At 40.7% G+C, this 27287-nt stretch overlaps 1 protein-coding gene across 7 annotated transcripts in view; it reads left to right on the top strand.

The window, feature by feature from the left end:
* The first annotated feature begins 1734 nt into the window (after positions 1-1734).
* Positions 1735-27287, top strand: part of LOC130906455 (gastrula zinc finger protein XlCGF57.1-like) — a 42388-nt gene continuing 16835 nt past the window's right edge. Inside the window, exons 1-4 of one of the 7 annotated variants that reach the window (XR_009061328.1) lie at positions 1735-1785; positions 4897-10546; positions 11573-11660; positions 14103-15267. Coding sequence is in view for 5 of the 7 variants with exons in the window: in XM_057820822.1 (XP_057676805.1) it covers positions 2750-2850; positions 4897-5132; positions 10149-10228 (417 nt within the window). In the remaining 2 variants the exon portion in view is untranslated. Of the gene's footprint in view, positions 1786-1817; positions 1901-1934; positions 2851-4891; positions 12808-14102; positions 15268-27287 lie in introns of those variants that run through there. The other 6 variants (XR_009061327.1, XM_057820822.1, XM_057820819.1 and 3 more) reach the window with 6 other exon arrangements.

The raw sequence follows: 27287 nt of genomic DNA, 5'->3' as shown, positions 1-27287 counted from the left end.
AGAAAAAAATAGTTGATATTTGTGAAAAGCTTCAACTTTTTCGTGAATAGTTGCTAATAGTATTAGTCATTGTTTTTTATATATATATATATATATTTTTTCCCTCTCTCTGGTGTGCTATAGACCCTACTCACCAACGTCACAGAATGACGTGTCGCTGTATCCGGCCGCCATATTGTCCGTCATTGTTTATTCGTATTCTCAAGGGTTTCAATTTTTCGTGCAATTTATAGTGCAATTCATGGAAGCCCCGGTGCTTTCAGACGCTGTAAACTCATTGGATGCGTTGCATAAAAGGCGTTATGTGGAAAAGCTTCAGTCCATCCATTCGCCAGATCCATATTTGATGCCTAAACCGATATTTTTCAACCCGCTGTCTTCGCCCTCTCTGCCTGACATCTGCTACCCTAATATCTACAACTATCTTGTCCACACAAAATCAGCCTATTCCCACGAAAGTTTGAAAAACTTTAAGAGCAGCACTCTAAGCAACATTACCCCGTGTGACCCTTCCAATTTTCTAAAATGGCGACAATCAATAAAAAAAAAGGTTGACTGCGATGGCCGACGCTTCAAGGATAGGTGGATATTGGACTATTTCTTCAATAAAACACGCAACAACTGTGTCTGCCTCATTTGCAAAGAGACAGTCGCTGTTTTCAAAGAGTTTGATGTGACGCGATAATGATATTACCGAACAAGACACGTTGACATGTACGACAACATTACAGGGAAGATATGCAGCGAGAAATTATAGCAACTTGAAGCTAGTTTAATTTCACAGCAGCAGTATTTCGCAAGAGCCCGAGTGTCGAAAGACAACGCCACAAAGACGAGACTGTTGAAATTATGAATTAAAAAAAAATAATAAAGCAAATGTGACACACAGAAGGGCTTGCTAAAACTTTTACAAATATATTGTTCTATGTAAATCAGCCAAGGTAGCCCCCCGCATTTTTACCACACCAAATCTGGCCCCCTTTGCCAAAGGTTTGGACACATCTGTTTAACTGATGATCCGTAGACGAGGCCAGCTTCTTTCACTTGGTACCAGCTAAATATTATTCAAAATGTAATGATGGTGGAAGAAATAAGCATCTTGAATTAGAAACTGAATGTTGTCGGCGATTAGCCTCGCAATGATCTTAATTGTGGTTGTCAGCCCAAAACCCTCTAAATTTATATTAAATGCATCTTACCAGATATAAAATGACTACTACATAATCTGTGGTAATCGTTTGGAGCCCAGTTTTCTTGTCGAATTGCAGCAGTCCATCTCGCTCTCTTCTCCGGGTCTCTCGGAATACGGTAGAACTTCAAGTCTCTCCGTCTATCTTTTCTGTTATTGCAACCAACCGCCACACACGCCTTCACCATTTTGATTATAAATGTTAACGAGCAGAAAAACACACCATAATAGGAGGAATTTATGTAGCGGTAATGCGTCAACACGACGAGTTGACGGACAATTTGGCGCGGAGGCGTGGTTGTGACGTCATGTGAGTAGGGTCCATATTTGGAATGTTTCTACCACCTGGCATATTTGTGTTTGTATTCTTTTGTTTTATAGTTTGTATTATTGATTATTTTCTGTCTGTTTTTGTGTTTGTATTGTTGTTTGTACTGTCATGTTATGGTAGTTAATAATAATAATTAAAAAAGACAATTTCCATTCTTCTTTTTTTTTTTTTTTTTTCATTTCCTTTCTTTGGAGAACGGGCGCTGCGGTTATGCGTCATTGCCGGTCTGCGGGATGGTGACGGGTGCCGCAAGGGACTGAAAGAGGTGCGTTGGAGCCAGACTCTTTTGGCTTTTTGTGCGGAGTTAAGCCACTAAGTTCGCGATGCAGGAGGTCAAACTAAATCGGAAGATTTGATCCGTCCATCTTCCAGCGGTCTTTGTACGCGTTGAAGCTTCGCAGTAGTTAGCCTAGCTTAGCTTAGCTTTCGAAGACATAACGCGGTTTGACGCTTGAACATCTAGCTGGAGCCTTCGAAAGTGTGCAAAATCCGCGCAAGAAGGACGCCAGCCGCAAAATTCTTGGCGGAATTTTGTGGCGCAAAAGATCAGCGACAACACCATCTCTAAACTGCTTGCAAAATGCAAGTTTAAGTTGTTCTTTGAAGACTAGCATATTGGTTCATCAGTTCGGGAAATACTATTCATTTTTTTGCCTCCATTGTGTTGAATTTAGCATTCGACGCCAGGCTCCCTGTTTAAATGAATTGGGCGGGTAAAGTTTTGAATCATAAAGGTAATTCTTTATTGACCTCCCATAGGGGAAATTTGGGTATGGCGGAAAACACTCGGGTGGCTTTAAGTTTCGCTCTGAGACCCTAATTTAGCTAGGGTTACCAAATAAAGAGGACATTTGGCTGGCCTCGAGATCCTTAAAGCTGTAATGTGAAGCAAGGTTGGCAACCATGTTTTTGAATAATATCAATGGCTAAACAGTTATAAGCATATTTTCATTATTTTTTTTAACGCAACCCTTCCAGATTCTTTGTTTAACCCATAGCAACGCCCTTGACAACGAAAATGCTTTCTTCTTGCAATCTTCGGAAATTACGTCACACCTAGACGTGCGAGGGAAGTCCGCCATAGAACAGTATTGATTGTTGCATTGCTTCTCGGTAAGATGCAACAGCGGTGTGTGGCGATGTTTTGTTCTCACTCAAACGAAAAGTTGTATGAGTAGCCAAAGGATAGCAGGGCACGTAAATGGACATCTTTCGTTCGCACGAAGCAAATGAATTTCACGCCATCATCGATTAGTGTTCTCTGCTGCAAACACTTCAAAGATGCCTGCTTCCTTAACCGGTCTGCTTATGATCAAGGATTTGCCAAAAAGTAAGTGTGGTTTGTGGATAGATGACTGATGATTTTGTCAAAGCATAGCTGCCTACTGTTGTGGAATGAACAGTATAAGCTAGCGACGTTAGCCGAAAGTTAACTCGTGGCAATCCCCGATCAGTTATTGTTGCGTTCACTAGGTTAAGCGTGTTTAAATTGTGCGTCATCTAGAATCGTGTCCGAAAGGGTTAATCCACTGTCAATCGGTAAAGGGGTGTGGATGTGCATATAAACGGGTCGGCGTCGCGGTAATTCACGGTCACGTTGCAGTAAGAGACACACACCGCTGGTGAGTTTGTGCACATTTATTTGTATTTGTATTATGTATTTCCACCTTCATGCTTTAAGCATGGCATTGCATTTGTACGGTTCGGTGTTTCTTTCACGGTGATCGCTTGATAGCCTTCTAGTTTGTTTAGCGAGAGCCGCTGACAGGTGACGATTTAGCGTGTTGGCATTGAGTCAATCTTGCAGCGAGTCAGCGACCGCGCAGGTCACACAGTGAATCATGGGAAATGTAGTCTCGGGACAACACTGAAGTGGTGCTTTGTAATCTGTTTGCTTGTGTGAAAAAACTACATTTCCTGACGCCATTAGACGCCACTTCCTGCCGAGAGCTGTGGCGAGCTTTGTTCTTACTTTTCCATAAGAACTGCTCCATGTGTTAAAGAGACAAGGTTGTCAGCACGTTGTGTGTTCGATACATTTGTAAACAAAAAGCTCATAACAAGACACTATGCACGTTCCGTTTAAGAGATGCTGGAGTAGGAGGCGAGGAGGAGATCGGCGAGAAGCAAAACTTAGCGGTCGAATGTGGCGGCAGTCCGCTATTATTTTGTTTTCTTATTGTTGCCACAATAAAGTGGAGAAAACCATCGACGACTCATCTCCTTCTTTCCCCCCAACGTTTTTATATTATTATTTTATATGCACGAGAGCTGCCGGATCTGCCAAAATGAACATGAAGTCTGAAGTCTGATTATTATTTTTTTTAACAATGTCATCAGATAGACAAAAATATAAAATTATGTGCAAATGCCTGCATCTTCAAATCATGAAAATAATAACAGCCTATATCTTACCAATGTTGTAATCTCGATGGGTTTTGTATCCATTCCATGTCAGGTAGTCTAGGCACATTGTTTGCATCCTGATTAGAGTCTGGCTAATACATGTTAGGTCCAACATAAAATTCCAAGCTCCTCTTATTCCTCCAACTCTTCAAAAACTTGGATCTCCTCCCTTGCGCTCGATCTATCGCTTATATCGCTGTTTGAATCATTGTTTGAATGCTTTGTATGGCGGCCGTATAGAGCGTTGCCATCGCTGTTCTCGGTGTGACGTATCACTTCCGGGTTCGTCCCCTTTCAGGCTCGAACTTCGGAAACGTGATTATTTTTTTCAAATATACAACATATAAATTATTTTTTCATGCTTTATTTGTTGGACAATGTTTAATTACTTTACTTGTGACCCTATTTGGCATGTGAAGAAATTACTTCACATTACTGCTTTAAATTTTACTCGAAGTTCACTCAAGGATGCCTTATCACTTTAATACGGTATTTAAAGTGTGCCTCCTCCGTCAGAATAGAAAATTCAGCTATATAACCAAAGACACAAAATCAAATTCTCAGAGTTCACTCAACAGACTCAATTATTCCTAAAATAATAGAACAATAATAATATGAAAATCTGGAATGAAATAATTTTTAAAAAGCCACTTCTATCTTAGCGAATCATCCTTGAACAAAATAATAGCTCTTTTCAATTCTTACTGTACAAATAAATCTGAAATAATGTTCTGAATAATACCTCTTCTGTAGAAAATCTAGCCTTAACAAGAAGCTTTTTTCTCTTTCCAATCAAATAATGTCAATCAAACTGTAGCCTCACAATGCTAATTTAACAACAACAGCAAAAAATGTCAAATGTGTAAAAAATATGTACAATACACAAGAAATTACGATACAAAAAGGTAACCCACCACGTAAAACATGTTTGACAGATTTAGGCTAATATAATATATTCTGATCAGCGCAGTGAGTCGAGGGTTGCTCAGATGATGATGGAGCATCTCAGCGAGACGTGTCCGGGCAAGGAGAACGTAGAGCTGGTCAACTGCATCGTCGAGGCCAAACCGCCACCGGCCAAGCTGCCCCGCATGGAGCGGAACGGCAGCCCTCAGGGGAGGGCCAGGTGGGTCGGCACTGGTGCCAACTTGGCCGGACTCCCTTACAAGCCCGCCGATCACCTGCTGAAGACCTGCCACGAGCGAGGTACATTGCTTTTCAAGACTACAAGTCCACATCGATATCAGTAATAACCACAGGGATTTCTTGTCGTTAAGAATTCCTGTTATTAATTTGTATTTACTAGGGCTGCCACGATTAATCAAATTATTCAACAACTATTTTGATCGTCCATGAATCCTTTTAAAGACATTGTTCATCTAAAAATGATCCAAATATTCATTTTTCTTCTTACCGGTAAATATTCTTATTTTTTGATTGGTTGGTGAAATTGCACCCAAGTCCGTTTTTAGTAAAATTGCTTTAATTGCCTTTGTGTTAAAATTGAATTTGAATGACAAGCATGCTACGGATCAGCTTCCAATTCAAATTTACATGGTACAAACACCACTTTAATGACGATGCGATTTTCGCCGTTATTCCAAACCATAGACTTCACTATCACTTGACAAGACGGCTCCCACTAACATTGTGAACACCTTCCCGTTGGGGGCCGGCCCAGGCAGAGCTGAGTAGGCTTTGACTGTGATGAACTCAAACGCCGGATTTAGGTGGAAACGGGACAATTTTTTTTTTTAGGGCTGCAGCTATCGAATATTTTAGTAATCGAGTAATCGACTGAAAATTCTATCGATTAATCGAGTAATCGGATAAAACAAATATATTTTTAGGTGAAGAGCAATTATAAATATACATGAGAAAACAAGACATTTCATCTAATCTTGAACCATTTTCAGTCAATCAATGTCTTTATTTTCGATGTATATTGTTGAAAACAGCCAACAATTGCATCTGAGATGTAACTAGAATTAAAAAAAATAAAAAAATGACTAATTCACTGCTTTCACTCAAAAAACTTTTAGATCTTATTAAAAAAAAAAAAAAAAAAAAAAATACATATATATATATATATCTTACCTAAAAATGCCGTTACGCTTGATAACACACATCACTTAAAAGTTAGGATTTTTCCCCACGTTTTAATTGAATTTCTACTTTTGTCAAGCCATTTTTAAGTTCTAGTTAAGTTTTAAGTTAGTCTAAACTGTAAGCCCTGATAGGATTTTGAGTTTTTGCAGTGTTCAAAATAAATGTATGATACAGGCTGTATTGGAGCACATTAGGGACCAGTGCTACTTGGTGTTTTATCCAGCAATGACTACCGAGCTAAAATTGATTTTTAGCATTATTAAGTTTTTATTTTACACCCTCATCACTCCACAATGCTATGTTATGTTAAAGCCTGTATGTAAGACATGTTAGCCACGAATCGACACTGGTCATAATTAATAGAAACCTAGCCCTCCGCAGGGCTAATGTTGCGTGAGCTAGTAGTGACAGTATCGTTAATCTTATTTATTAGCGCTTAGCGCTCTACTGCTTTAAGATGGCGGCTGTTTACTAACGCTGCCCAGATGCGGCCGAGTCTGTCATTTCGCATCTAGTTCAACATACATGTGATCTCTATGAGGCGCATCAGACGCTACCTGCAACCAACGTAGCATCGTGCGGGCTAGTATTTAGCAACGTCGGGGTCGTTTATGGCGGCTGTTGGCTGCAGTAAGTTTTTTTTTTTTCCCCTTCCTCTCCGCACGCGACATCAGCGCGTTGTCCCGCATTAAAAGTAGTCCGAGCGAAACGTGATGCTTAGAGCTGTCAAAATAAATGATAACTCGAGGTGAATAAAATTACTCGGATCAGTTTTAAACTCGAGTTACTCGAGTTGCTCGAGTATTCGTTTCAGCTCTAATTTTTTTACCGCATACAATCAGGCAAGATTGTCTAAAGGGTGATTTGGTTGCAGATTCAAGGTAGTTAAAAAGAGCCCTATGCATGCACTTTCAACTTAAAAAGCTCTTTGTTTTGTGACGGCCACGCCGCCACATTAGATTATACAATAACGTCATTTTAGCTCGAAATATTCACATAAAATGAATGATAACTGCCCTTTTCTTTGCTTTTAACCAAGAATCTAGGCTGTTCTATGTTTATACCTATAGAAATCTTGATGTATTCCTTTATTTACGAGAATTTTTGACCTAGCTTTGTTTTGTGATGGCCGCCATGTTGTATTGTAAGTTTAAAGGTCATTTTCAGCCAACATTTTGGCAAAAAAGAAGTCATTTAGACATTTCTGCGTCCCTACAAAAAAAAAAAAATCACCTTTTCCGTGTTTTATTTTATGTAACATCTCAAAACAACGAGGGCCAGGTAGCCAGACGTGTATGGAGCCAGATCAGTTTCATAAGGAACACACACACATGCGCGATGCACACATTCATTTAACACGAAACACACACGTATTGTGGGATTTGTAAACACATAGGACACGAAACACACGTATTGTGGGATTTGTAAACTCATAGCACGAGACACGAGTAATGGCGTCTGGCAATTACGGTGAAGTGAGCCGTGGTCGATATACGGTCAAGCCAGCCGTACTTTCATTTCAGTTGCGTGTCCGTTTCAGCTTTTATTGCACAGAGACTGACAACATATGTGTATTGCGTCAAGTTTATAAAAGAAAATAATGACAGGGACATCGTGTTGATCCAGTGGCCTCGGAAGTCGGAAGTGAACAAAATTAACTTGACAAGGATGGATTGCAAATTCCAGACGGACGGCCTACAACGAAATAATTAAAAACGGTGAGTTTATTTGAAAGTTAAAAGACCATGTTATTAAAAACAAACAAACAGCGTTTTGTAGGGATGGGAATTGAAAGGATTTTTAAGATTCCGATTCCATTATCGATATTGCTTAACGATTCAGTTCTTTATCAATTCTCTTATCGATTTTAATTTTGGTCACAACTTACAAACTCACAACGAGGTCAAAAGAGGCCCAAAGCCTCAATGTTAAACTGTGGCAATAAGTGGCAAATATGCAAGAATGTGTAACATTTTACTGAAACTTTTCTCTAATAGAAATAAAAAATATTGGTATATATTGGCATATTGGTTGTTGTTCTGCCTTTGGCAATATGTGTTAAACGCAGGGGTCCCCAATCTTTTTCCTGTGAGGGCCACATACTCTTTTCCCTTCTCTGATGAGGGGCTGGGGTCAGTTTGTAACAGAAAAAGTGTGACCATTGCAGGAGTGCCAAATGTAAAAATTTATTTTCAGAAAGCCACAATCAAATAACCCTTTCTGGATTCTTCACGGAACAAAAGTAAATAAAATAAAAATAATATATAATATAATACAATATAATATAATAATAAAAACACCATTAATTAAATAGATAATAACCAAATAACCCTCTCTGAGTTCTTCACAGAAAAGGCCAGGAAATAAATAACACTATTGAGAAAAAAAAAAAAATTCAAAATGCTCTCTGGTATTGTTCAGGGGGGCCGGACCAAATGTGGAGGCGGGCCGTATTCGGCCCGCAGGCCGTAGTTTGGGGTCCCCTGGGTTAAAGTGTATTATTTACCATTATATTGAAATGCATGCCTTTTAGTTTTTATGGCGCTTTCACGCTCAAGTGGGGGCGCCCTTGCGCTTCCTCACGCGAAGAAGAACTCGCTCGCGTGAAGACCGCGCTTACACGCGAAGAAGAAATAGTGTTAGTGAGAGAGGGAAACATTGCTACGAGCCTACGTTCTTTGTTTTTGTTCATGTTTGTAAAATATCTATAGAGGCAGTGCCTGTATGTATCATCTTTTGTGTTGTTGTGTGTTTCCACTCGCGATCGGACACTTAAATCAAGTTGTGTAGTGGTTTGAACGATGTGCTTATGCTAGCGAACACATGCTAACCATTTATTATTACTGTATTAGCAGCTAATCATCGCTGATTTACGTTGATGCAAACCTATTTGTTATTGGGGACGAAATTGATTTGCTTAATTTCTATTTTTATTTTCACTCTTCAAGTGATGGTTGAATAAAGTCAGCAAATTATATTGCATCGTCATTTGGGAGTTTAGCTAGCTGTATAGCCAGGACTGAGCTTTAGCGTCTCGGTGAGGACAGTACAGTCGTTTTCCCTCCCGATGCAGTTATCTCCACCTTGCAATGACTGCAAATTTTTCCTCGTGAAGCGAAGACGCACTTTCGAGCGTTTGAACCTACGTGCTGTCGTTGTTATGTTTACGGCTGCAATGCTCGTGCTAAACCATCGTAACCTTTCATCTTCACCCTCTTTCCTGGTGAAGTGTAGCCAAACTTTGGAGCGAGTGGTTCTTGGCGCCATGCTAGTTTGATGCGTCTGGACAACAAGACACGTCACGACGCAATACGTATCTTTAGGAATCGTTAAAGGGATCATTAAGGCTTTTTCATTGTGATGTCGAGGCCTCGAAACACTAGGAACCGCTTCGGAATTGGAATCGGATTTCGATTCCCATCGCTAGCGTGTTGTACTAGTTAAGAAGGTAAACCCAATTAAATGTTTATGATGTTCCAACAAGTGAATATTATTTACTCACCTGAGTTACGCTACTGGCCTGTTGTTTTAAATAGTACAGTGATCAATAGTTTTTGTAATCAGTCCTTTTTTTTTTAGATGTAGTTTAGTCCAAAGGTGATGTGTAAGTATTTATTTGTTACAAACTTGGTCATTAACCATGTGTTTTCATTAACAAAACGTTTATTTGTTTGCAAATTTATAATTTTAAAGGGTATGAAAACGCAAAGGGGGTGTGAGACATCAATAGAACCGTTATGTGCCAAGATAACAAATATTGATAAAGTTAACAAAAAAATCAATCACATTAATGAGCAATTATCGAAAATAGATCGCAAATGACGAACATTTCCGAAAGTGTTCCGGAAACAGTCGAATGGGGCGGAGACGTCATAACAAGGAAACAAAAGGTCGAGGCAGGTGCCATCGTTGTTTATCGACGAGAGAGTTGCGTTCGTGTTTTATCAAAAAATCACTAAAATGGTTCAAATGTGTCATGCTATGTGGTTTACAAATAGCCATTTGTCGAAATGTAGTACCCATGAGTTCCCGAACGCGAGAAAAAGAGCTGGACTACGCAGACAATGAGTAAAGTTTGTCAGTGCTAAGAGGGCTAATTTTGCAATTTTACAGGGAAACGGGAACCTGATGAGCCAGAGGATGTGCCTACAACCTCAAAGAAAACAAAATTTATGCTACTTCCCAATCACTAAAGACCCACGAACTGCGAAGGAGTTAATTTGTGACCCGTATGTGAATAAATCGAGTGATTCGAGCATGTCTGTGGAACAGGAATATCAGCTTGTAGAGATCGCAAGTCACGGCGACTTAAACGTACATTTGAGACAACAACTCTACCGAAGTTCTGGATTAAAGTCATTTCGGAATATCCCAACATCGCTAGGAGCGCGCTGAAAACTGTGCTACAATTTCCAACATCGTGTATTTGTGATGCTAGCTTCTCTCACTCTCCCATCTCGGGACCATCTCGTCTCAACGAAACAAACTCAGCCCTCCCACTGATTCAGCAGGTGAGTTGTATTTTTTCCCTGCACTTAACACGACGGGGCTAAAAACAAATGCTATTTTATATTTGCTGTATTTTTCTGCCGCACATTGCCGGCAGAAAAATGCAGCGATGCAGCGATTCCTAAGTACACACTACAAACTTTCTTTAAAGAAAGGAATATTAACTTACGTTTGCCATGTTTGGCGCACACAACAACTGCACGTAGCCCTCTCACTTAACGACTTCGCCGTGTCGTTAAGCGTTAATTTACGCCATTTCCGTGTTGCACATGTATGTTTGTGATGGAAATAGTTTTTTAGCACCATTGGATAACATTGAGAGTCCAACTGAATATAAAAGAGGGACACCGGTCCGTGAAAAAAAGACCCAAATCACACCGGTCCGTGGTGCAAAAAAGTTAGGGGACCCCTCCCCAAATTCCATTCATATTTGTGTCTGTTGGCAGAGCGAAACCGATGATAGCATATTAAATGATAAATATTCTATACATTATTTTGCGGTCATGGTGTATCAGCTTCACAAAAAGAAATGCAAAATAAACCATTCGGTGATTCTGTTGCCGCCGGTGTTTCATCAGTGTGATTGCTCCCCTCAATGATCCTTTCATTAGGCTGCATTGGGTTTCGTTTGGGCTCAAATTGATAACCCAAAACACCAAAGAAAGGTTCATAACTCTCCTCGTCACCATTAGAAGAATGTTCGTTACGTCAGATTCGTCGCTGCAAATAGAAACAAAATTGTCGGCCATCATCGCCGCCATTCAGTACTAAGCACTGAGCCGGCTGTTTCCCGAAAGTGACGTCACGCACACAATATGCTAGATTTCCGGCATCTCGGGCGCGGGTCCTTTTAGCTTGACAATCGACCTAATTTCTATCATTTTCTTGTTGTTGCGATGTGTGTAATTACACGACGTGGCATGATATGAATTCAAAAGGCATGCGTTGATGGATAAATGATGGAATATTAGCATTTCCCCAGGTGTTGTCATACCCTTTAACGTGTTGTTGTTGTTTATCTCTTTGAGATGGATCCAGTATTCAAAAGGAGACCTGATGGGTGCATAATTTTGAATGACTCCCAAGAGGCGATACGGTTCAAGAGGGAATATGAAGGTAGAACTAGGGCCCTTCCTATCATAATACCAAATACAGTGGGGCAAATAAGTATTTAGTCAACCACTAATTGTGCAAGTTCTTACTCTTGAAAATATTAGAGAGCCCTGTAATTGTCAAAATGGGTAAACCTCAACCATGAGAGACAGAATATGGAAAAAAAAAAAAAAAACAGAAAATCACATTTTTATTTTTAAATAATTTGTTTGCAAATCATGGTGGAAAATAAGTATTTGGTTAATACCAAAAGTTCATTTCAATTAAGCCTGAACGATATATCGTTTAAACATCGCCATTGCGATGTGCGCGATAGTCCCATTGCAAGCATGTGCGATAGTTTTTTAAATTTTTTTTTAATCCACATACGCCTTGCTTTCTGCTCTGCACATGGCCTCACACCCTCCCTCTCCCAGCCCTTTGTTCCTCACAGTCACTGCAGGACTTGCTTATTAAAGTTAACAATGCTCGTTGTTAAACAGTTTAAGCAGGAAGCCGCGCTGGAATGTGGGTGTGTGTGGGGGTGTGTGTGTGTGTGTGTGGGTGTGTGGAGACGTTGGAGACATATAAAATAAATGCCAGAAGTGATCATGAGGAGTTTGAAATTTCTACATGTCACTCCAAGACTCACAGCTAAGGTAGATCAACAGAAGCATTTAATAAAGCCAAGCATTTTTCTACTACAGTACTGTATTCTTGTTAAAAAATGATTTGGTTGGACAGTTATGTTTAAAACTGATCATAATTATGACATTTGAAGTGCTTAAAAACCATTTATTTATTTATATACATTTTTTAAATCACTTTAGGGGAAAAAGTGAGAAAAAACATCTTATATGTATCTCTTTCCGATGCTAAATCTGAATAAATACATTGAGAACAAAAAACACGCACAAAAAAAAATTGGGGGGGGGGGTGCGCTACTTCGCGGTTTTTCACTTATCGCGGCGGGTTCTGGTCCCCGTTAACCATGAAAAACGAGGGATCACTGTACACTGTGGTGATGGTGAGTCATGCAAAGTCTTTCCAAACAGTTATTCAAGTCATCTAGTGAAAATTTCTTTAAAAAAAAAAAAAAAAAATCTGTTATATATATATATATATATATATATATATATAAACAGATTTTTTTTTAAATATCGCAAACCCCCCAAAAATCGCCACAATAGTTTTTCCAATATCGTTCAGGCCTAATCTCGAAACGTTGTTATCTACCCTTTGTTGGCAATAACGAGGCCAAACGTTTTCTGTAACTCTTCACAAGCTTTTCACACACTGTTGCTGGTATTTTGGCCCATTCCTCCATTCAGATCTCTTCTACAGCAGTGATGTTTTGGGGCTGTCGTTGGGCAACACAGACTTTCAACTCCCTCTGCAGATTTTCTATGGAGTTGATATCTGGAGACTGGCTAGGCCACTCCAGGACCTTGAAATGCTTCTTATGAAGCCACTCCTTTGTTGCCCTGGCTGTGTGTTTGGGATCATTGTCATGCTGAAAGACCCAGCCACGTCTCATTTTCAATGCCCTTGGTGATGGAAGATTTTTACTCAAAATCTCTCGATACATGGCCCCATTCATTCTTTCATTTACAGAGAGCAGTCGTCCTGGTCCCTTTGCAGAAAAAAAGCCCCAAAGCATGATGTTTCCACCCCCATGCTTCACAGTGGGTATGGTGCAATTCAGTATTGTTTTTCCTCCAAACTAGAGAACCTGTGTTTCAACCAAAAAGTTCTATTTTGGTTTCATCTGACCATAACACATTCTCCCAGTCCTCTTCTGGATCATCCAAATGCTCTCTAGCGAACCACAGACGGGCCTGGACGTGTACTTTCTTCAGCAGGGGGGCAAGTCTGGCAGTGCAGGATTTGAGTCCCTCGCGGCGCATTGTGTTACTGACAGTAGCCTTTGTTACTGTGGTCCCAGCTCTCTGTAGGTCATTTACTAGGTACCCCGTGTGATTCTGGGATTTTTGCTCACCATTCTTGTTATCATTTTGACGCCATGGGGTGAGGAGGGAGTTGAAAGTCCATGTTGCCCAATGACAGCCCCAAAACATCACTGCTCTAGGGGAGATCTGCATGGAGGAATGGGCCAAAATACCAGCAACAGTGTGTGAAAAGCTTGTGAAAAGTTACAGAAAACATTTGGCCTCCGTTATTGCCAACAAAGGGTACATAAAGTATTGAGATTAACTTTTGGTATAGACCAAATACTTATTTTCCACCATGATTTGCAAATACACTGTAAATTCTTTAAAAATCAAACAATGTGATTTTCTGTTTTTTTTTTTTTCCACATTCTGTCTCATGGTTGAGGTTTACCCATGTTGACAACTACAGGCCTCTAATATTTTCAAGTGGGAGAACTTACACAATTAGTGTTTGACTAAATACTTATTTGCCCCACTGTACATAACAAAAATCTATGCACATTCTCTTCATTAGTTACAACAAGCGGAAAAAGAACCAGGAAGTACTTGTGCTGCAACAAGGTATCATACACTCTGATGCACCACAGACTGGTCCTGTACACCTTATAGTCTTTCCACGCCTCAAAAGGCAATTTTTGCTACCCCCCAGCTGGCAATGAGTATGTTGGTGCTGCCACAAAACACAACTGGGATGGCTAAAGTGAAAAAGCACCCCCACTTTGCTGCCACAGCACTGTCAACTATGGTGTAATATTATGTATATTAGGGCTGTCCCAAGTACTAATTTTCTCCCAATTAATCAGCCGACAATTTTTACATTTATTCGACTAATATAAAAACTTTTTTTTTTTTTTTAATACTAATAATGAATTTTCTGTTGAAGCTTATTAACTCACAGAAAAACATTTTGAAACGCTTACATTTTTTAAACCCGTCATTACCTGTTGACGCATTTATGTCATCGATGACGTCAACATTGTCGACTAGTCGGGACAGCTCTAATGTAAATATGTTTCCAAGTCTGTTTGAAATGAACATCTAACTTCTTCATTTTGTATTGCAGCCTTTGATTTTTTAAAAATGTTTTAAGGGCATAGGTTTTGGCTGCGTACAGTGGGGCAAATAAGTATTTAGTCAACCACCAGTTGTACAAGTTCTTGAAACGTACTTGAAAAGATTAGAGAAGCCTGTAATTGTCAACATGGGTAAACCTCAACCATGAGAGACAGAATGTGGAGAAAAAAACAGAAAATCACATTGTTTGCTTTTTAAAGAATTTATTTCCAAATTAGAGTGAAAAATAAGTATTTGGTCACCTACAAACAAGCAAGATTTCTGGCTGTCAAAGAGGTCTAACTTCTTCTAACGAGGTCTAACGAGGCTCCACTTGTTACCTCTGTTAATGGCACCTGTTTTAACTCATTATCGGTATAAAAGACACCTGTCCACAATCTTAGTCACACTCCAAACTCCACTATGGCCAAGACCAAAGAGCTGTTGAAGGACACCAGAAACAAAATTGTAGACCTGCACTAGGCTGGTAAGACTGACTCTGCAATAGGTAAAACACTTGGTGTAAAGAAATCAACTTTGGGAGCAATTATTAGAAAATTGAAGACATACAAGACCACTGATAGTCTCCCTCGATCTGGGGCTCCATGCAAGATCTCACCCCGTGGCGTCAAAATGATCACAAGAACGGTGAGCAAAAATCCCAGAACCACACAGGGGGACGTAGTGAATGACCTACAGAGAGCTGGGACCACAGTAACAAAGGCTACTATCAGTAACACAATGCGCCGCCAGGGACTCAAATCCTGCACTGCCAGATGTGTCCCCCTGCTAAAGGCAGTACACGTCCAGGCAGATCTGCGGTTCGCTAGAGAGGATTTGGATGATCCAGAAGAGGACTGGGAGAATGTGTTATGGTCAGATGAAACCAAAATAGAAATTTTTGTTAGAGGTAGGTGTTTGGAGGAGAAAGAATACTGAATTGCATCCGAAGAACACCATACCCACTGTGAAGCATAGGGGTGGAAACATCATGCTGCAAAGGGACCAGGACGACTGATCTGTGTAAAGGAAAGAATGAATGGGGCCATGTATCGAGAGATTTTGAGTAAAAATCTTCCATCAGCAAGGGCATTGAAGATGAGACGTGGTTGGGTCTTTCAGCATGACAATGATCCCAAGCACACAGCCAGGGCAACAAAGGAGTGGCTTCGAAAGAAGCATTTCAAGGTCCTGGAGTGGCCTAGCCAGTCTCCAACCCCATAGAAAATCTCTGGAGGGAGTTGAAAGTCCGTGTTGCCCAACGACAGCCCCAAAGCATCGCTGCTCTAGAGGAGATCTGCATGGAGGAATGGGCCAAAATACCAGCAACCATTTGTGAAAAGCTTGTGAAGAGTTACAGGAAATGTTTGGCCTCCGTTATTGCCAACAAAGGGTACATAACAAAGTATTAAGATGACCTTTTGGTATTGACCAAATACTTATTTTCCACCATGATTTGCAAATTCTTTAAAAATCAAACAATGTGATTTTCTGTTTTTTTCCCCACATTCTATCTTTCATGGTTGAGGTTTACCCATGTTGACAGTTACAGGCCTCTCTAATATTTTTCAAGTGGGAGAACTTGCACAATTAGTGGTTGACTAAATACTTATTTGCCCCACTGTACATGATACAATGAAATAAACACTAATAATTAATGCATGGAAACAGTCAATGTGAGTTTAAAGCTAGCTTATTTAGGTGATAAAACACACAGTTTTGTCTTTATTTATATACCATTATATAATTTTCCAGTAGTTACAGTTGCTTAATTAAATAGAGCAACACGACCGGAATTCGGCGCCTGCGAGCGAGTAATAGTCAAGGTTCATTCTTTGGAATGCCAGTGTTGTTGTCAAACAGACGCGTGCTGAACCTAATGATGCACAACAGTTATGTAATGACACAGCTCAGCCCCTGTGATTGGCTGTTTAAGAAGAAGACGTCTGATTGGCTGAAGACTGGCTCCGTTTAGAAAAAATGCATGTTTTTCTTGGCTGCGCAAGATGGGTGTCAAAACGATCAACACACTCGTAAGTGGGAATTTGAAATTAGAAGCAAGTTACCAATGCGCGTAAAACAATTCACACGTTTGATGAATGTGTTTGTGTTTCGCGTGCTATGTATTTACGAATCCCACAATGTGTGTTTCACGTGCCATGTGTTTACGAATCCCACAATGTGTGTGTGTGTGTTTCGCGTGCTATTTGTTTACGAATCCCACAATCCGTGTGTTTCGTGTCCTATGTGTTTACGAATCCCACAATACGTGTGTGTTTCGTGTCCTATGTGTTTACAAATCCCACAATACGCGTGCGTTTCGTGTTAAATGAATGTGTGCATCGCGCATGTGTGTGTGTGTTCCTTATGAGACTGATCTGGCTCCATAGACGTGCCTCTGTGCTGAGGCAATAGTAACATCGGAATTCAACCTGAATAAGTTGTGATTGTATTTAGAAAAATGCAAGATCTGTAAAATTAGGATGAGTCTGCATGCTTTCCTAAAGTATGAAGTAGAGCTGAAACGAATACTCGAGCAACTCGAGTAACTCGAGTTTAAAAAACTGATCCGAGTAATTTCATTCACCTTGAGGAATCGTTTAATTTTGCCAGCTCTAAGCATCACGTTTTGCCCGGACTACTTTTAATGCGGGACGACGCGCTAACGTCACGTGCGTAGAGGAAGAAGCAATAAAAAAAAAAAAGAAAACTTACCGCAGCCGACAGCCGCTACAAAATACGCCGACGTTGCTAAAAACTAAGCCCGCAGGATGCTAGTGTGGTAGCAGGTAGTGTCCGATGCGTCTCATAGATATCGCATGCATTTAGGACTAGATGCGAAATGACAGACTCGGCCGCGTATGGGCAACGTTAGTAAACAGCCGCCATCTTTAAGCAGTAGACTTCTCATTGCTAATAAATATAACGTTACTGTCACTCGGTCACGTAACGTTAGCCCTTCGGAGGGCTAGGTTTCTATTGATTATGACTGCTGATGTGTGGCTAACGTGTCTTACATACAGGCTTTATTTAATCTGTAAAAACGCAGCGCTGTAGAGTGATGAGGGTGTAAAATTAAAACATAATAAAGCTAACTCTCAGTTGTAGCTCAGTAGTCATTGCTGAATAAAACACCAAGTAGCACTGGTCCCTTATGTGCTCCAATACAGAAGGTATCTTACATTTATTTTGAACACTGCAAAAACTCAAAATCCTGTCAGTACTTATAGTTTAGACTAACTTAAAACTTAACTAGAAATTAAAAATAGCTTGACACAAATGGAAATTAAATTGAAACACGTGGGAAAAACACGTAGCTTTCAAGTGATGTGTGTTATCAAGCGTAATTACATTTTACGTAAGAAATATGTTGTTGTTTTTTTTAATAAGATATAGAAGTTTTTTGAGTGAAAGCAGTGAATTTTTTTTTCTAGTCACATCACATGTTAGATGCAATTGTTGGCTGTTTTCAACAATGTACATTGAAAATAAAGACATTGATTGACTGAAAATGATTCAATATAGGATTAAATGTCTTTTTCTCAAGTATATTTATAATTGCTTTTTACCTAAAAAAAAGTTTTATCCGATTACTCGATTAATCGATAGAATTTTCAGTCGAGTACTAAAATATTCGATAGCTGCAGCCCTAGTATGAAGTTTCTGATGTGAAAATTGATTTATTACCTGTTGAAAACTTGCATTAAATAAGAAAGAAAAAAAAATAGCTATTTTGGGCAAATTAGGTTAATTATTGCTATCTGTAGCAGCCCCTCGGAATGACGACGTGAGATCGACTGATGTGCAAGGTTTCTTTATTTTCCAAACGTCCTTACGACACCGTGAAACTCACTGCGCTCTCCGAGGCGTGCAAATCAACCCGAACACGGAAGTGCCGCTCCAAGACAAATTGAGCTGACATCAGCGGCTCCTGCGTTGACAAGACGCGGCTGTCTGCTGATTGACAACCGGATGTCACGTCGTTTAAATATGCGCAGCATTGGTCCAAACAATTTATTAACAATTTACAAAATCGCAAAGATGGTTCACAAATAAAATAAAAAATGCACTTAATTAATATTGGCCTTTTACACTCCCACTAATCATTCATACTACTATACTTTGAATGAATGATTTTAAATAACAAAATGAATGAGGATCTAATATCAATTTTCAAGAAGCAGCACCAACTTTTGGACTGGCCTTTCCACAACTGAAGGATTCATGTTTGAAAGGGACTTGTCTTTGCCATTTCTTGCCACACTAACTTTTACTCTTCGGACAAGGCCATCACTATCCACAGTAGTTTCCACTATCCGGCCCAACTGCCACTGATTGCGAGGGAGTAAATCCTCCTTTATGATGACAACATCATCCACCTTAAGATTTCGACGAGCCACATGCCACTTCTGTCTGGTGGAAATATTGGCAAGATATTCTCGTTTCCATCGACTCCAGAATTGCTCTATCAAATATTGAACGCGACGCCAGCGCTTCGTACTGTAAACATCCTCGCTGACGAATTTTCCTGGAGGTGGAAGCGCCATCTTGGGTTTCATTTGGATAAGATGGTTAGGTGTTAAAGGCTCAAGAGAATCTGGATCATTTAACCCATCCACCGTTAAGGGTTGGCTATTAACAATAGCCATGGCCTCATAAAAGAGAGTTCTTAAGGAAGTGTCGTCAAGCCGGCCTCCACCTTGAACCAACGTGGCGTTTAGGACATTTCGGATGGTACGTATTTGTCGCTCCCAAATTCCTCCGGCGTGACTTGCTGCTGGGGCATTAAAGATGAACTCGCACTGCTGATCTGCTAAAAATGCTTGCAACACTTGAGAATCACACCTTTTAAGTGACTCCTTTAACTCGTTTCTTGCTCCAATGAAATTACGACCCTGGTCACAGTGGAGTTGACGCACCGCCCCTCTTATGCTGATGAAACACCGTAGGGAGTTAATAAAACTATCAGTCGATAGATCTTCTAACATTTCAAGATGGACAGCTCTTGAGTAGAGGCAGGTGAATAACAGTCTGTATCTTTTGTACTCTTTTCGATTTTTCTGAACAAGAAACGGTCCAAAACAATCCATTCCACAATTTGTAAAGGGGGCGGATGCTTCGACACGCTCTTTAGGAAGTTCCGCCATCTGCTGCTCTTCAACTGGACGTCTCAATTTCCTGCATCGCACACATTTGTGAATTAATTTGGCGACCAGCTTGCTGCAGCCAATAATCCAAAAGCCTCTTGACCTGATCTCCATCTGGGTTTGGTTTCTACCTTGGTGGCAAATCTGCTGATGACAGTACGTTATAATGAGCTGAATAATATGACCATCTTTCGGCAAAATGAACGGATGCTTGAATTCTGCACTTAGAGAAGAATGCTTAAGTCTCCCACCAACACGTAACATGCCCTCTTGGATGAATGGATTTAACTTGAATAGTGAACTAGAAGATGGAAGACATTTCCCCTTTTCCAACAGGGTAATTTCTTTACTAAATGCCTGCCGTTGTACAAGTTTCACCACTATTCGAGTTGCCTCTTCCCGCTCTGTGACGGTCACCACACTGGCATGACATTTTTGCCTTGCGAAAAGTCTCATTATTCTTGCTACCACCTTGAGGAGCGTCGACCAAGATGAAAACCTTGACAAACGGTGAAGAAACTCTGTGTCATAAACTGTTGTTGCAAAGGCTTTGATGATTTTGACCTCCGGGTCACCCACCATCAAGTCAGTCGATGGTCTAGGTCCTTCATAAATATTCTCTATCCATAAGAATCTAGGACCCGACAGCCAATTTGTCGAAAAAATGTCTGAGGCTTAAAGTCCCCTTGACACGTGGTCTGCTGGATTCTCAGTGGTCTCAATGTAATGCCATTGCTCCGGACTGCTGTATCCCTTTATTAACTGGATACGATTTGCCACGAACACATGAAATCTCCGTGCGTCATTGTTTATGTAAGCCAGAGTAACTTGAGAATCTGTCCAGAAGTACTCTTCATCAATATCCATATTGAGCTCTGATTTCAACAGGTTGCTTAATCTAGCAGCAGTCACAGCAGCAGAAAGTTCTAAACGAGGAATGCTTGTGATTTTTGTTGGCGCAACTCTAGTCTTTGCCATAACAAGGCTGCAGTGAATCTTGTTCTCATTGTTGGTATATTTCAAGTAGGAGCACGCACCATACCGCACACTACTGGCATCCGAGAAATGGTGCAATTCCATTTTCACCACCTTGCCGAAATCTGGAGGATGGTAACATCGGGGAATGAAAAAACCTCCCAAGCTCTGCAGCCCAGTTTTCCATTCCTCCCACCGTGGGTATAGATCTTCAGGCAGGAGATCATCCCACCCGATACTTCTGCGACACATCTCTTGTAAAATGCGCTTCCCACTCAGGACAAATGGAGCAACAAATCCTAATGGATCATAAAGGGAAGCTACTACAGACAGAATGCCACGGCGTGTATATGGCCTATCCTTTAGACTTATACTGAAGCTGAAACTGTCGCTTTCCATCAGCCACCGGACACCCAATGCATGTTCTACTGAAGCTGGATTTAAAGTTAAATCAAAGCAATCTGTCTTTACAGTTCTGTCGGCTGGATGCACACAGGAGAGGACCTCTTGATTGTTGGTGTTGAACTTGTGAAGTCGCAGACCTCCCTTTCTGCACAGTTCTTGCGCTTCCACAATTAACGCTGAGGCCTCCTTAACTGTTGGGACACTCACAAGCCCATCGTCGACATAGAAGCCATTCTGAACAAACGATGCTGCAGCTGGATAATCAGACTGGTGTTTTTGTGCTAAATATTTAAGACCAAAATTAGCACAACCTGGTGAAGACGCGGCGCCAAAAAGATGAACAGCCATTTGATATTCTCTTGGCTGAGACTCAAGGTTTCCATGCTCCCACCACAGAAACCTCAGGTAAGTACGATGTGCAGGTGTCACAAAGAACTGATGGAACATTCTTTCAATGTCGCAGATGACCGCCACAGTTTCTTTTCTAAAGCGACAAAGAACTCCGACCAAGGAATTAATTAGATCAGGTCCAGTCAGCAAGGTGTCATTCAAGGAAATGCCATGAAACTTAGCAGAACAATCAAAAACGACTCTTAGCTTGCCGGGTTTCCTGGGATGATACACACCATGATGTGGTATGTACCAAACGGTGTCTCCAGGCAGAGCTTCGGGTGCTGGCTCCGCATCACCTTTTTTTATTACATCCGCCATAAAAGCCTGGTAATGCTCAAAGTAGGCTGGATTGACCTTGAGTCTTTTCTTTAGATGTTCCAAACGAATGACTGCCAGTCTTTTGTCGTTGGGCAATGAAGGTGGACTAGAGCCTTTGAATGGAAGTGGCATTTCGAGATGATCGTCATGTCGCAGATAAATGCCTTCACTGAGAAGCTGAATAAAACGTACATCCTCTTGGGAAACACATTTATTCTCAGAATTTCTCTCGTTAAAATCTGATTCGAGAATCTTTAAAACGTCTGAGGCTGATGGAACTGCCAGCTCTCTCACAGTGACACGATGGACATAACTGTGACTTCCCAGTCTTTCAAGATGAGGGTTTGCAGCTCCTATTATGCTCCAGCCCAGCTCAGTCCTCTGCACAAATGGCTCATCATCACTGCCTCGGATGGCTTCCAGTGGGGCCAGCGCTAAGGGACAGTCATATCCTATTAATAAACCAACATCACAATCTTGCAGTGTTGGCCATTTACTAGCAATGTGTTCAAGATGTGGCCATTGCAAAGCAGTGGTTCTTGTTGGAATGCAAGACATATCAACAGGAATAAAGTCTCGAGTGTATGCTTGGCGTAACTGTAAATAATTTTTATGATGGTAACTCCTAACACGCAGACCAGACACACCTTGACTGGATATTAGTGTGTCCAAGGCAGTCATTTTGCTAAGCCTCAGTTGCAATGGTCGAGTCGCAACATCCAGCTCCTTGACAAGACTTTCCAAAACAAAGGTTGAGTCACTCTGGGTGTCAAGAAGAGCATACGTGAGGATTTCCTTTTGAGGTTCCTTCTCAGATGACAAAAAAACTGGAACAATACTGGAAGTAGCAGTAGCCCTATGAACTAGGGCATGAGACATAGCGGTATGAACCTCCTGATCGGTTCCTCCCTCAACGGAGCCTGGAGTTCTTGTCATCCTCGTCTCCACTCGCCTCTCCTTTGCTTCATGCATACAGGTAGGATGGCGCTGACCACATTCCCCACAGATGTGTTTTGTTCTGCAGTCCTTTGTCATATGACCTTTGCACAGACAACTAAAACAAAGACGATGTCGATATATAATTGCCCTCTTTTCTTTCATTGACTTGGAGGCAAAGACTGGACATTTGGCTATACCGTGACGATCGTTCTCACAGATAAAACATATGAGCCTTGGCCTCTGGGCAACAGGACCTTCACGTGAATCATCATTAACCAGAGTGTTGATATTAAAGGCCTTGGCCCTTCTGGGGAATTTTTCGTCATATGATCTTGAACCAAGCAGCCAGGGTGATGCAATGGGATTACATGCTATACGTGCTTCCTTTTGCAAGAACTCCACAAAATGTTCAAAGGTGGGATAGTCTTCAGATGTATCAAGTTCTTCCACCACAATTCTGCTCCATTTACGCACTATCCAATCTGGCAACTTTTTGAGGAGCTTATGATTTTCTTCGCTGTCATTTAAAATGGACAAACCTTTGACATGAGGCGTGGCTTCTGCACAAGCTTTTAAGAAGTCAGCAAAATCTCGAAGTGCGAAACAGTCACTCGGCCCAATCTTAGGCCACTTCACAAGTTTATCTCTAAATGCTTTCTGAACTACAAATGGATTTCCATATCTGTCTTTTAAAACAGACCACGCTGCGATATAAGCGTCTTCGGAACACCGGTAGAAGAACCCTTCTACGGCTTTGCGGGCTTCTCCTGTTAAGGAGTTTTTCAGATAAAGCATTTTTTCGCTAGAAGAGATTGGTCGTTTGTCAATTAGTGCTGTGAATGCCATCTTAAAATCTAAAAACTTCAACGGGTCACCAGAAAACATAGCTGGCTCTGGAACAGGCAACCGATTTAAAGTAAGAGAACTTGCAATAGCTTCTGCTAGGTTGGCTGCGGAGTTCTGAGAAAGATCTGGCAACTGGGATGGCGAGGCAGCTGTGGAGCTTTGTCCATTTAAAATTATAGCTGGTGATGTTTCGGCAGTAGGGACTGGTATGCTACGTACCGCATCTATATCGCCTCCCATTTGGTTGTTGTACACCCGAACACGAGCTGCAGCCGCATTAACATCCATTTGTGCTTGAAGCAGTTTTAACTTTGCCTTTTCCTCCTCCAATGCAATTTCGACATCCGCTTGCCTTTGCTTTATTTGACCCATCATTTGAGACTCATGCAATTTCCAGTCACTTTCAAGTTTGCTGAGTTTGTTGGGCCTGTATCTCCTGCATCGACTTTACTTGTTCCAACTTGGCTGCCAAATCTGCTTCAGCATCAGCTCTTTTACTTGAGACTTTAGAGGTGACCGAGACATTTTCAAAGTGCTCCGAGATGACACTTTCTGTGCTTGTACCACCAAACACCGACCCGTAGTCATCCCGATTTAAAATCATTCGCACCCTTTCCTTCTCAACTTCTGCTTTAAAAGTCCCTTTTTTTGGCCCCACTTCAAGTCGTTTACTGACAAGATCACTTATTTCTGTTGTGAGTGTAACACAAGCATCCATTTTCTGGACAATGCTTTCCGTATTTAAGAAATTATGTTGAAGAGGCTCATAATTTTGATTTACAAGATCATATCGACTTTGGATTTGTTTACTTATTTCTAAAGATACACGATAATATCGGTGGCCGATAATTATCGGCCGATAATGGCAATTATGACGTCACACAGATAATCCAGATAATAAAAAATTCAACCGATAATGTAATCCGATAATTATATACTTGATTTAGCCTCCAAATGTGCACAACCGAAGAATTCAGCACGCCGCCTCCTCAACCCCTCCCCTCTCTGAAGCCCCTGAGGGAGGAGGGGTTGAGGAGGCGGAGTTACACGACAAGAAATAGTTGAATATTATGGCGGCTGTTACTAAAAAAACTACGCTCTCGCCATTTGCGAAACATGTACCGCAGAAGTTCCAAGAGGCCGAAAGAAAGCGTCCTCATTCAAAATCAATAACCCAGCATCCATTTTAAACTGCATCACAAAGATTTTTGGAACGAATGCCAGGCTGCTGCTGCTAGCGGGAATGCTAAAGCTATTGTAAACACTAAGTTAAACTAGGGGCTTGTGACGATTCAGAGTCGGGTTGTTTGGGAAAGCAGCCCAAGGCGGGTGGTAAACTCGCATCTAAGGCTAAACACCGGCACGACTGGAGACCGATAGTCGGCAAGTAGCAGTCTTCCGACGGAGCCCGCCGCTCTGGCCGGTCCGGCAGGCCGCCGCCGCCTCGCCATTGGCGGGGCGGGCAGAGCCCGGTTCCCCGGCTTCAGGACCTCCGGCGAACACCCCGGTTTCTCGAGCGTTCCCTCACGGCGTGGGAGCAGAGCCAGGCCCCGAATACGCCGCGGCAAACCAGCCGGTGCGGGCGGATTATCCGGTACGAACGTAGCCGCCGCCAAGATGAGACACGATTTTTTTTTTTTACCGAAATGACCCGAGAGCCAAAGCCCTGGATAAAAAAATAATGCAGTTTATACGACCACCATTCTTCATGAAAAACATGCCAATCACATTTTCACCACTACATTTGGAAAAGTGATGTCCAGTAAGCAAGCTTATCATGACGGCACAGTGTTTAGATGATAATTTAAACATGGAGAAAACGAAGTCAGGCCGTTAATAATACATTCAGTATGTAAAATGACGAGCGGTCAGATGACTTTGTAATGCCGCCTTTATTTTCGGCTTAACGAAACTCAGGCACAAAACAACACGCACGGAGATGCGAGCTCCAACTGCATCCAAATAGTACTGCCGTTTATCAGTTTAGCTGCTGTAAAGCGAATGTCGCGACTCGTGAGTGCCGCAAATGTAAAGTAGAGCTGTCCCGACTAATCGACGTAGTCGACGTCATCGATGACGTAAATCCTTCGACGAGCACAACATGCCGTCGACGGTAAATGAAGGGTTAAAAAAATATATGCGTGGAAAGTTAGAATGTCGGATGCTCTCTTTGCATGCAGGGAAAGCGGCACAAAGCCAAAAAAAGCGCACCAGAGTGTCCAAAACATTGACTTATTTCAAAGAAACAAAGGAGAGTACACTCTTCTGTCCTGTCTCTTCAGTGCCAAGCTTAGCTGCACGTCGGCCGTGAATAAACACCTCAAGCGCCTTCACGCAGTTTGAAAGGTTTTTTTTTTTTTTTCTCTTTCATTTTTTGTACACCAGAGGGTGCTGTCGCCTTACTAAATAATAATGTTTCATTGACAATTGGCCTACAAGTGCTATAAGTATTGTTCTTAATGCTAATTGAAAGGTTTATTTCATGTTATGGTTTATTTTATGGTATAGAAAATTATATAAGGTTAAAAGGTCATAAATATATACAGTATATACAGTGATTGCACTCAAGGGAGAGATTGTCAATGATAAGGTAATAAGGTAAAGGCAATTCATATAGGCAATTCATTGATATATAAATAAGGTTTAAAAGGAAAAATGTGAAAAGTTTTTGTTAATTTCTAATTGTGTTGCTTTATTTGTGTGCGCTGTAGCTCTTACGGTGTGTTTACATCAAGGATGGAATAAAAGTTGTAAACCATCAGTTTAAGAGACCATCTTTTCAGTCGGGATGCTACACTAGTTAATTCTATCAGCATTTGAACTCATTGTTTATTTGTGATTTATTATTGTTATTTACATGTTTATTTGTACTTTAATAAATGATTTGAGTGTTCCAATATGTTTTTTTTTATAATTGATAAGCGTCAACAAAAATTTCATTGCTAAATTAGTTCAAAAAAAAAAAAAAAAAAAAAATTTAATTATTAGATTAGTCGACTAATCGTAAAAATAGTCGGCTGACTAATCGGGAGAAAATTAGTCGTTTGGGACAGCCCTAATGTAAAGAAAGCGCTGCAGAATGGGTACATGACATCTCGCTCTTTTGAGTTTATCATTTTCACAGTGTGCAACAAAGCATATAACATTAGCAATACCTTTTCAAATTAATTTAACTTATTTGTCTGCTCAATTACAGTCACAGTAGATAATCTAAACTTATTGGCACTTATTAACACTTATTAATTTAAATATGCACATTCCTGTTGTAATGAAATAACAATAATATTCTGTAGTCACAAATATTCAAAATCTTTTCTTCTTCCAAGTTTTTTTTAGGATTAAGTATAATAATGTATTGCTTAAAATAAGGCTGTTAAGATTATTTTCAGCTAGCTATTTTTCTTCCAAGAAATCTGAGAGAAATACACATGAAGTGCTGGCAGATAATTTCACTTATTTCCAATAGATTTACACTTAAAACTGACTAGTTTTAAGGAAGTGTGTTTTGCAGTGTATTAATGTTATGTTAGGAATGGCTTTCTTTTAAAGGCATTTTTGTGCAACTTAGGTATTTACTCTGTAAGTAATTGTTGCCAAAAGTTTACCATTACACAATGTCAGAC

The sequence above is a fragment of the Corythoichthys intestinalis genome, chromosome 18, assembly GCF_030265065.1.
Source record: "Corythoichthys intestinalis isolate RoL2023-P3 chromosome 18, ASM3026506v1, whole genome shotgun sequence".
NCBI classification, from domain to species: Eukaryota; Metazoa; Chordata; class Actinopteri; order Syngnathiformes; family Syngnathidae; genus Corythoichthys; species Corythoichthys intestinalis.
This window is presented reverse-complemented; position numbering and strand designations above follow the sequence as displayed.